At 45.5% G+C, this 12,046-nt stretch overlaps 1 protein-coding gene across 1 annotated transcript in view; it reads left to right on the top strand.

The window, feature by feature from the left end:
• The window catches only part of tmem8b (transmembrane protein 8B), a 110,161-nt gene that overhangs the window by 95,498 nt on the left and 2,617 nt on the right, over positions 1-12,046 (top strand). Inside the window, exons 7-12 of the mRNA XM_062544068.1 lie at positions 856-952; positions 1,979-2,102; positions 3,276-3,418; positions 5,222-5,400; positions 5,984-6,130; positions 7,100-7,216. Of these exons, the coding sequence (XP_062400052.1) occupies positions 856-952; positions 1,979-2,102; positions 3,276-3,418; positions 5,222-5,400; positions 5,984-6,130; positions 7,100-7,216 (807 nt within the window). The remainder of the gene's footprint in view (positions 1-855; positions 953-1,978; positions 2,103-3,275; positions 3,419-5,221; positions 5,401-5,983; positions 6,131-7,099; positions 7,217-12,046) is intronic.

Genomic DNA, 12,046 nt, shown 5'->3' with positions numbered 1-12,046 from the left:
GTGCGAGTGCGTGACACGACGATGCGTCTTCCAGCTGAGAGCCTGTGCGGAGCACACGGTGTTCCTCTGCGTCTGTGTCTGCGAGGGCGTCAGTGTGCCGCGTGCCGCTCCGCCATAATGAGACTGCAGCGACGCCAGCGCATCAATTATTAACTGCCCTCATCATCAGCCCAAAGCCCCGCTGCCTGCCACTGTGTGAATCACAGCTCTGATTAGCGCCGAGGACACGGTGCTCTCCGACAGCAGGGCGCTTCTCTCTCTCTCTCTCTCTCTCTCTCTCTCTCTCTATCACTCTCTCCTCTACCCCCAGCTCTCTCTGTCGCTCTCTCTCTCTCTGTCTGACTGCTGACTGTGTGGCACGATGCTTGCGCTTGTGTTCATCTGTGTGTGTATGTGGTGGTGGTGGTGGTGGTGGTGGTGGGGGGACGGGGGTGTTTGTGTGTGTTTGTGCACATGTGTGCGTGTTAGAGTGTATGAGGTGAGTGTTCTTCTAATTTGCCTTGTGTCCTGGATTCGCTGCAGCAGGCAGGCCGCTCAATAATGCATGGATGGGGGGGGGGGGGTTAGGAGGGGGGAGGCTTAATGTCTTTATTTTCAGAAGTCTCAGGACAGCAATGGGGATGGGTGGGGGCTGGATCAGTCCTCCTCCACTGGTGTGCTAGGGCCTGTTGAAAGCACACAAAAGTCTGCCGTGCAATTCGTGAGACTGTCAGATCCCTAGTGGTCCAATGCCCAAATGTCAATACTGCTATCAGGCCTATTTGTTAGGCCTTTTGCTTTCGCCCTGTATATTTTGTGTGCGTGTCTGCTTCCCCTGTGCCCTTAGCTGTGTGTTCTGCTTGTCCTCTCCCACAGTCCTCGGCGAAGGGGGAGAACCTGACGGTGTTCGGATGCCTCAACCACGGGATGCCGCTCTCGCTGCCCGACAACTCCTCCGCCAAGTGCGAAGCGGGTAAGGCGAGCTTAATGGTCAATCCAGCACAGATCGCTTTAAATCCTCGACGGTTTAGCCCGCTCGCCGTCGTCCGTGGCGCTCGTCTCGTGTTTTTTTTTCTCCAAGAGCAGATAGATGATAGAACAGCTCCGTAATGCACGATAAGACGCCAATGTCGTAGCGAGATAAGGGGGTTAGCGCGTGTTGATATCAAAAAATCCTCGGGCTGAGGTGTGTGCGTCGGTCGGACGAGACGGAATTGAATTCACAAGATTACATGAGAGATCAGAGGCGTCTCGGAGCCACTGAGAGCCACTTAGGTGCCGTGTCTTGTCTGAGAAAAGTCGCCCATTTAGGGTAAATGGGTTTCAGAATGGGATAATGTGTACAAACGACCCTAAGGCCACGGGCCCTGTGGAGATCATCTCAAACACATTCCTCTAGAGACTATTTCTCTTCAGGATAGAGAGGGAAAAGAAAACAGATTCGGTTTTGATAATAAAAGTGAGATTTTTCTATCTTGATAAGAGCAGCCATCAAATTGTATTCAGCAAAACATGTGACTTCAAAGCTACTTATCTTGCTTCAGCTCAAAGTGTTCCACTGATCTTCAATCTGTGTCAACTTATATACTGGCAATGCTTAGAATGCAACATGTAATGGTTGCTGATGTGCACACCATCTTTTTCAAATCAGATTCATAGAAAAATGATTCATACACAAATCTCGGCTTGAATAGCAATGAGGGCAGGGAAGAGAGTAGAGCACAGTGAACTGGTCATGTTTTACCCAACACACTCCTGCTCTTTGTGCCTTTGTGTTCAAGTAGAACAGTTTCATTTGTAATGTAGAGTATAGACAAACGGATGCCTTCTTCCTTCCTGTAATATGTTTGTTTTTTCTCCTGCTGACCTCTAATGTCTCGAATGATTAACTCTCAGTAAAATATTTTGTACTGTATATCCTTTTATTTTAAGCAGTTGTGTGGATATAGATCTCAGTGTCCAATCATTTTCCCCTCGTTCTCTGCCCCTGGCCGTGTAGAGTCGGTGACTGGGTTTCTTCTGACGGTGAACACCACCTCCAACGTCACCAAGCTGAGGATCCCGTACCCGCAGACGGGCACCTGGTATCTGAGCCTGCGCTCGCTCTGTGCCACCGAGCAGGGGTAAGCTGAGGGCACCTTATGTAATGTTCGGGGACATGACTCTGCTCTGAGCCAGTCAGCCCAGCACCTGTTCCTCTCCCCCCTGAGAGTCAAAGCGAATCAACCATGAAAAGCTTGGGTTTTTTTCTTTCTTTTTTTTCTTTCTTTCTAAAAAGCTTTTAGACCTTTTAGATCTCTTGACCACAGTTGTTCCACTGCAGAAGATGACTTTCAATTGGCTCAAAATGTTTGCTCCCTTGCTGACCATGTTAGAGATAGACAGTTGAAGACTGTAGCTGGTAAAAGTAGGAGATTGTTCACGTCCAGCCCCAGTCGGCTACATGGGCTAAATTCTCTGGTCCTGCACATCAATAAATAGGAGGAAACGGTCAAAACTTTATTTGCTTTATCCTTTCTCACCGCTGCAGCACTGTAGTTCCATCTCAAAGGGACTTGTGTGTGTAGACATCACTCTTGATTTTGTTTTATTCTATTTCACTGTGAGGTTAATGCATTTCAGATCATGTTTTGATGGCTGACGTGCGTACGTGCATAATTCTCAAATAAGGCAAATCATGTTAGTCATTTTCTGCGTTTCATCTTCTTTGATATCACTTTGGCCTTTAATAGTCGTGTTTCAGGTCAGACGGCAGCAGCACCACCACTTTTTTAGAGTTGAACGTGGTATGCATACAAAAGTGAACAAGACTTGCAAAGTTGCTGACTCAAGACTTACTGTGAGTCTGGAATGGAAGCGGAGATACTGATTTTATAAAGTAAAACTTGGACTGGCCTTCTGTAGACAATGCCACGAGAGCGTCTTTACAAATACCAATAAGTACAAATAGAAACTGTAGTTTCTGTTTCATCTTTGCAGACTGTGCTTACGCAATCAGAAATCACTTTCACATTTAGGTTTGATGTTTTCCACTCCAATTGCTGACGTTTGTTTTTATTTCCTTTGTGCCATTGTCAGAGATGGGCTTCACCCAAATTTGAAATCTCTTTATCCATCTATAGAAAAGAACTGGCAATCTCCCCTCTACGTCTCTTTCAGTAATGCACTCAAATCAAATTTGGCTTAATTTTCGCTGTAATTGTATAGTATTGTTTCAGTGAAGCAATTTAGCGTCGCAGCCTCCCTAACTCACACAGGCCTCTTATCCTATACTCCATTCCCATCTGTCTCTGAAGGTTTGAGGCGTGCAGCAATGTGACGGCCGAAGTCTACCTGCGCTCCTACCTGACGCCTTGCATCAACGACTGCGGAACGTACGGCCAGTGCAAGCTGCTTCGCACCAACAACTACCTGTACGCAGCATGCGAGTGCAAAGCAGGTAACCGCTGCCCTTTGAATAGCTTCTCCAAATACTGTACATAATCTTTATGTCTCGACCATGTGTGTGGGTGTGTGTGTGCCTGTGGGTGTGTGTGTGTGTGTGCTTGTGTGTGTGTGTGTGTGTGTGTGTGTGTTTTAGATGGAGTGATGTGCATGAATGCATGTCCCACGTGCAGTAGATTGCCTGACATGCATGTCAGGTGCTCTCGCTGACACTTCTAATGACATGCAAATGATGAGTTCTCGAGCGAAACGCTCCCATTTGTGTAATACCATATATTTAAAGCCCTTCTCCATCCTCCAGGTTAATATGATTTTAATCGCTGGCAGTATTTTTCCCGAACGGCGATGTAATTGTCGATCTCTTAAGATGGCACGCCAATCAGTCGTCCCCGTTATGTTAAATTCTTCAATTACATGCGTGTCAATCAAGTTTCTGCCTCGCCCGCGAACGGCAGATCTCCGACGATGAGGTGCCGTTGTAATTATAGCTCGCGTGATAACGGAAATATGCTAATCACACGCTTTTAATTACTCCTCTCATACGGAGGCCCGGGCCCCGCCCTCTTTCGGCGGCTGCGGAAGCGAGTGGGTGATAGCGCCGGCATTAGCATGCGCACATCTAGCACGCTAATGATGGTGCTCAAGCAACAGATGCTCTTTGTTGCGTTTTGTATTGTCTCCATTTTTGGACTCTTCGTTCATTCTCCTCCTTTTGACTATCATGCAGCACAAGAGCTCTTTGTGATGTTTTAGCATCACACCGGCGTCTTTCTTCTCTAAAGTGCCTCGGAAAAAAAAAACGATATCATGTCGGCACCCTCTGAGTTTGAATTATTATTTATTTATTCCTTTTATTTCACGTTTTTGATTCTGCTTTTTGGGGAAGTGGTAATTACAGATACAGATATGCATATATACCTTGTCCATCTGTGTTGGTGTGTATGTTGTGTGTACATCCAACGGAGCTCAAAGGGCGACAGAAGACTGGGGTGTACCGTGTCGATCTCCTCTGCCATGCGCACTACTCAGCAGGCACACTGGATTCAATCTATATTTATGAAGCTATTTACAAAGGGAGAGAGATGAGGAGTTGTTGGTGGATGTGTTTCCATGGGTGTGTGTGTGTGTGTGTGTGTGTGTGTATGTTTGTGCATGTTTTTGTGAGCCTGTGTGAAAGAGAAGGAGATGGAGAAAGAGAATAGGGCTGCACGATTTGGGGAAAATATCTAAATGCCATCATTCTGAATGACATTGCAATTGCGAAACTTCAGCTCAAGATCCATTGCAAAATGACTTCAAAATATGCGATGAAGCATTAGCAATTAAGATAACAGTGAAGTATGAACTGCTCTATTAATCCAGGAGTGAAAATAAAAACATACAAACAATGTTGATCGATGTCAGCATAACTTTATGTCACACGAGGACGACATGAATTTGATATATGTTTTATAACACGCATAACATTTATAACATTATTGGCCATCTACGATGCTAGCGGCCTTTTTTGTGATTTGCTAATTGCATTGGATGAAAGTGATCTTGAATTTCCCCTTGGGGATCAATAAAGTGTCTATCTATCTATCTATTGTGATTTCAATTTCATATTGATTAATCTTTCAGCCTTAAAAAATATTTGTGTGTGTGTCCTCTCTCTGTCTCTATCTTTCTTTCTCTCCCTCTCTCTCTCTCTCTCTCCCTCTGTCTCTCTCTCTCTCTCTCTCCCTCTGTCTCTCCCTCCCTCTCTCTCTCTCTCTCTCTCATTCTCTCTCTCTCTCTCTCTCTCTCTCTCTCTCAGGCTGGGATGGCTGGGGCTGCACGGACAACACGGAGGCGTACTCGTACGGCTTCCAGCTCCTCTCCACGCTGCTGCTGTGCCTGAGCAACCTGATGTTCGTGCCCCCGGTGGCCATCGCCATCCGCAGCCACTACCTCCTGGAGGCCTCCGTCTACATCTTCACCATGTTCTTCTCCACGGTGAGCGCTTGGCGGCCATCTGCTGCGTTTCACGCCGCGGCTGAACACTGCGTCCCACAGGGGAAGACGAGACGAGACGACATGCGGTTAGCGATTTTTCTGTCAGAGCCAAGCAAGACTGGCAGACATTTTTTTGGGTATTTTTGGCAGAACGACGTGTGGCCTTGTCCTTACCCCTTCTTGCTTTTAATGCAGTTAAATTCCAAAGTTTTTAATGGGCATGACTAATCCTACTTTGTATTGCTAAAGTGTTCACAGGAACAGTAGAGCTTGATTAGAAAAATAAACAAACTTATTGTTTATAAATTGCCTAAGTTATAAATTCCTTCTGGATAAAAGTATCTACTGTATCTATCAATCAGTCTATCTATATGGAGTTGAAATATTCCCATATGTGTGTGTGTGTGTGAGTGTGTCTGTGTGTGTGTTTTTCTGTTGTGCTGTTGTTTCCTTGCTGGCTTGTGATCCTGTTGATAATTTCTCTGTTTCTTTTTCTCCCTCTCTCCCTCCTTCCACTCTACTGCCCCCCTCTTTCCCTCCTTTTCTCTTCATCTCTCTCTCTCTCTCTCTCTCTCTCTCATAGTTTTATCATGCCTGTGACCAGCCAGGTATTGTTGTGTTCTGCATCATGGAGTATGACGTGCTCCAGTTCTGCGACTTCCTGGGCTCGCTCATGTCGGTGTGGGTCACGGTCATCGCCATGGCGCGCCTCAAGTCCATTATCAAGCAGGTGCAGCACTGCCTCTTTGTTGCTCCCGCCGAGTCGCTTCCGTCGGGCTTCAGTCGACGATTAGCATTTGAAATAGACACGGCGCATTGGTCAATGGGGATTGAACCCTTGTGGTTTAGTGCTTTTTATTTATCAGTAGCTAATGGGTCCGACTTGCCATTGGCAGACAGATTTAATTTGGTGGTTTCAGAAGATTTGGTAGCTTTCAACCGGGGCAGAAGTGCTCTTTGAAAGATCCGCATTAGAGGGTTATATTTGAAATCTTCGTGAATGTGATATATTTTTTAAATGTGTTGTGTGAATATGGCCTTAGGAGGGGAATAGTTGACCGTCAGCAATCTGTCATGGGCCTCTTTATGGCTGTTGACATTTTGCTGTCTAGTCCGGTAAACACAAATAAAGTATTTCAGGTGCATTCTCTCTCTTTCTCTAGTTCAATCAATGGCTGCTCACCGGACTAGAAAACAGCCAGAGAGAGATAGAGGGAGGGAGGGAGGGAGGGAGGGAGAGAGATAGAGGGAGCGAGAGAGGGAGGGAGGGAGAGATAGACAGCTGCTTTCCTCCAGGGCAACTGTTTTTCGCTGAGCAGGGCAGAATGCAGCTGCTAATCAAATCACACATGTCAGATCAGTGGGAAACTGTGTGTGTGTGTGTGTGTGTGTGTGTGTGTGTGTGTGTGTGTGTGTGTGTGTGTGTGTAGGTGTGTGTGTGTTTGTGTGTCTGTATGTGTGTGTGTGTGTGTCTGTGTGTGCGCGTGTTTTAGAGAGACAGCTCCAATTACCTCATCTAACTCTGGACTTCAGAGTCCATCAGCCCGGTCCGACCCCTGCCTGCCCACCTCCTCGCTGTCCACCTCACATAGCCTGCCCCTAACCCACACCTCCTCCACACCTCCTCCACACCTCCTCTCTCTATCCCCCTCTCCCTGAGGGCCTTCTCTAACCGGCCGCCTGCTCTCTGTGCCACCAGGTGCTGTACTTGCTGGGGGCCATGTCTCTCTCCATGGCGCTGCAGTTGGACCGCCACGGCCTGTGGAATCTGCTGGGGCCCAGTCTGTTTGCCCTGGGGATCATGGCCGTCGCCTGGGTAAGACTTTCCTGATCGGCGCTTAGTGTAACCACCTCTCTCTCTGTCTCTCTCTCATTCTCTCTCTCTCTCATTCTCTCTCTCACTCTCTCTCTCTCTCTCTCATTCTCTCTCACTCTCTCTCTCTCTCTCTCTCTCTCTCTCTCTCTCTCTCTCTCTCTCTCTCTCTCTCTCTCTCTCACTCAGCTTTTCAGCCACACTATCCTGGCAAGGTCACCTCTCTTTAAGTGGCGGCCTGATGAGAGCACAACAAGAGGGCCCTAATATCTTCCTAGCCAACCCCCCCGCCCCCGCCCCCCCGAGCGGAAACCACTCACTCTCACAACAGCCTCTTCCGCTTTTCATTCTCGCTACTGACTGCTCTCATGGTGCGAATTCCAAGTCAAGTCTTGAGCAATTTCCTATTTCTTTACATTAAGCCCTTTGGCTTCGCTCTAATCCTGTTTGTCGGAAACGCTCCCAGCAAAGAGGGAATCGGAAGAAGGCCACTAAAAATAACTTTGAACTTCGATCCTCTTAGAGACCTACGGAGAAGGCACTTTTATGCGGAAGATTTTAGCCCTGCTTTGACCCCGCTGCGTCAACACTACAACGGCACTTTATTAGCCACGATTTATGCCGCCGCGTTCCGCTCGTCCGACGCACTCCTGGCCCATCAACACGACGCGAGCGCACGACAATGCAATGCCTTTTTTTTTTTTTATCTTGGCTACTGCACATTAGCATCGGGGGGCATTAAAAGTTCTTTTTATCCTGTAGGTATTAGTCATGCCCCGTTGTTCCATTACCAGTCAGCTTGTTCTTTCGCCAACTCCTCTCTCTCAGCCATAATGCACTTTCTGAAGTGAGAAGATAAAAAATAATAGCGTTCGGAGAGGCAGAGAGTCCTGGAGAAAGCCTCTCCCGACGCCGCGCTGTGAACATTAGGCTGGGGACTTTTGGCTTTTGTTGGTTCCCTCTCTCCCGAGCGGCGAGGGCGAAGCGACTGGCATTAGGCGCTGGAGATAACCAGAGTGCAGAACGTCAGCAGTTTGTGTCGTGGAGAAGCCATACATAAAAAAATTGGCACCCTGCGAGCCAGCCATGTGCAACTGCTTCCCATGGTGCATAATCTTCAGGCAGTCGTCCCACGGGATTGTGTGGGCTTGTTTGAACATAGGCACACGAGCTGGACAGTGGATGTGAAAGTGTTGACAATCTGTAGGCCACCAGAGACACAATGCTGGGACCAGCAGTCGAGGTCACTACCTGTGTTTTTAGGTTGCCCAAATTTAGAATTCCCAACTAGACTTAATAGAAGACATGACCTAAATAGAAAACACATCAACGCCCAGAGTGGTTTTTGTGTGCACACAAAAAGTTGCTCTAAACAGGATATAACTGACAAGTAGGACACCTTCATGCTTATTTCCAAAAGCACAGAATAAAACCTATGGTGTAGAACTTGTGTCACCTCAAACCGAATTTGAATATTCCGTCTCCGACACTGTTGGTTAGCTTGTAAGGAGGGGGGCGCTATGCTCTCTGCTCTAGTCATGCGCTGATGGAGACGGAGGCTCCCCTGCTGTGATCACAATTGATCTGCACTCGATTGCTCTTCCTTAGCGACCAGCTGTTTTTGTCTCGGTAGACTGGAATTGAATTTCACGGTCTGAAACTGAATTGAAAACTGAGCGTGAAAGAGTGACATTTTCGGTGAGGATAATTTATGTATCAGAGCAAATGAGTTCAGTTTCAAAATATTACATTCAATTTCAAGTTGACTCGGAATCAGTTTCAATGTACTGTAATGAATTGAATTTCAACATATACTATTCAACTTTGGGTTTTTAATACTGTACAATTGCTCAAATTCTGCAATTCAAATGCAAATACAACATATTCAAATTTGGCCTATGCCGCTACGCGTGGGTTGCTTCTCCCTGTTTTTAACTTTTCATAATGAAATAGCCAGCTAAAGACAAAGGCTTTCTCATTTTTAGAAGAAGAGTGCCTTGGATTTCCTTTTTTCTATTTCATATGAATTCCCGCCCCCAAAGAGTACCTTCAGATAATCCACTGCACTTCTGAGCACCCTGCATGGCCTTTTTTTGTCTTCTCAAGATATTCAAATTGGGTTTGAGGTGACACAAGTTTTACTCTGTACAAACCTTTCACCAAAAGCAAACCAATGAAAACACTCACCGCTGAGAGGTTTGACATCAGCTCTTTCCAGACCTTTCTCCTTTGCAAGAAAAAACTCGGCTAATATGTATTTGTGCTTGTTTACCTCCATTTGCACATAATGTGAGCAGCATAATAAATAATTAATTAATAGGCAATAGCAGGAGTGTTTTATCTAATTTAACTGAGTAGTTCTATCAGTTAAATCAGTCAAATGTTCACTAATAAACTTTACGGTCAATTTAAGATGAAGTTAGAGGTTTGATGGTATCAGGAAATGTGATCATGAATTGGCTTGGTCTGGTGGAGGCTCTCTGATCGTAATGTCACCAATCAAACCCCAAATTGGGATTTCCCAGCAAGGACAATTAGGGCAACAGACTGACAGACAGACAGCATTATATCGTCATTATCGTCTGATGTAAATGATTTATGTCCTCCATTCACGGATCTCTGAAAGATGTTACCGCCATTCACATTTTCAGATTTGCTTTTTTTATGACCCAGACTCAGACATCCCCCACATAAAACGCCAGCGTAAAACAGATGTCTGTCTGCCGCATTCTGAGATTATATTTCTCTTTCATTTAGAAAAACAATTACAATTCATCTTCTCCTTGTAATGCAGCGTGTCTGCACAATATCTCTGCCAGACAATTTGCTGTTGAGGCGGCCATAGATCAACTTGTCATATTTCTTGTTTATGTAAGACTGAGCATAGGTGTACACAGGCTTATTGGAATTTGACCAGTCACATCAAGAAGAGGCAGGGACGTCAGATGCTCTGAAAGACAAGCAAGTTTGTAGTCTTTGAACTTGAGAACTGGCACTTAAAAAGTCCAAAAGGCACAAGTGAATTTCAGATGAATACATCTTAACTTCAAGAAAATCATGAAGAAAAAGTGTTCTCATACATGTTCACAGAAAGTGCTCTCATATTCTCGCAATACGGCTACTGTGTTGGCAGAGGGTTAGACAAGAAACTGAATTTGGATGCATTTTATATGAAGTTGTTTGGAAGAAGTTGCGGGAAAACTGGGCAAAAAGTTGGATCGCTTTGTGACTCATCTCCCTGCTGGCTCCGGTCAGTTTGATTTACTGACCATCCCAATTTTAGCCTGGGGCTGCAGCGAGCTCAGCGCTCATGAGAACCACGAGCTGATCCAATCACTTTCTATATCATTTGGATCAGCACTCATTAGCTACACCTATGGCTCAATTAGAATCTAATGGAATGATTCCAGACCTCAATGATTGGAATGAATGGGGCTTGGCGGTGCCAATTCCGATCCTTATCCCTAAACAAAGAAAATAATGCATCTATATGGGCTAACATCATACCGCAGATGTGTCTTTGTAGAACATCTTGTTTGATTGTTTTAATTAGGAGTTAGGATCCCGTAGACGTGCCTAGATTTCAGCGGAGAAAGACCGAGATATAAGTTTTGGCAAGTTGTGGAGGACATATCGATTGAGCTGTCAGCCACTCAATAACCTGGCTCGCTCAGTCTTCCCAGGACACCATAAAACTTTGTCCGCCCTGCTGATGAGCTATTTTCCCCTCAGCATCATTGAAAAGTTCCCAGATTGAAGAAGTACAGTATACGTGACAGGTTCACTAGCGTTCAGTCTGTTTTCATGGCTTATGGAGGTAGTGTTTAAAATTCACAATTGACAGGCTTCCTGTTACCCAACCAACCTCTCATTCTCATATTCTGTCACGTAATAGATTGAAGAAGTGCAGTATGTGACAGGTTCAGTAGCATTCAGTCTGTTTTCATGGCTTATGGAGTGTAGTGTTTAAAATTCACAATTCACAGGCACTCCTGTTACCCAACTCCTGTTACCCAACCATAACCTCCCATTCTCATTTTCTGTCAAGTAATAGCAAACTCACCTACTGGCCATTTTCACACTCTTTGTGTAAGCTTGTTATTGAACTGTTCTGTGGATGGCTTCCTTTCTCCAGCACCAAAATCTAATCCAAAAAACCACCACCACTTTTATTCACGGCCTATAGTGCTTTTGTATGCACAGAGTGCAACCTTTAAATATAATACAAATAAACTCTTTTAGTTTTTCCTTCAATTCATAGCATGAAGAAACATAACTGAGTATACTGCTTTTATAGGCTACTCACTGGCACATTTTCAATAGCATCACACATACTGTACTTGTGAAGTGTTAACAATGGCTGCAGAGGATTTGAGTTGAGTGCACAAGACACAGCTGCAGAGAGCCAGCCTCTGAGCCAGCCAGAGAACAGCACCCTTGAAAGACGACGCTAACAGAGTGACGCCGAGATTTTTTGACAAGACGGAATGATTTGCCACCAAGGATAGAAGGAGGCACAAATGCTCAGGGAAAATTCATGCCACTGTGCAAGAGGACCTGAAGCAAAAGAGTTCTTGAGAGCTGACAAGCAATGTGAATAAAAGTATGGCAGTCTTGGAGGTCTGTTGTAGATTGCACACCTTTTTCAAGGGTAGTGCTGCAACACTTGTCCCCCAAACACCCTGTACTGCTTCATAGATTATGTTGATATGGTGTTTTGGCTCACACAGAAGAGAATGACTTCTGTTTAGGCCTTACAGTATGTGTTCTGTGTATTCAAAGCAGAGATGGCATTTAAAAAGGCTGCAGACTAAAGAAAGAGACATTTAGTGT

Source organism: Sardina pilchardus, chromosome 8, assembly GCF_963854185.1.
Source record: "Sardina pilchardus chromosome 8, fSarPil1.1, whole genome shotgun sequence".
NCBI lineage: Eukaryota > Metazoa > Chordata > Actinopteri > Clupeiformes > Clupeidae > Sardina > Sardina pilchardus.
Note: the sequence above shows the minus strand (reverse complement) of the source record. Positions and strands in the feature narration are given on the sequence as shown.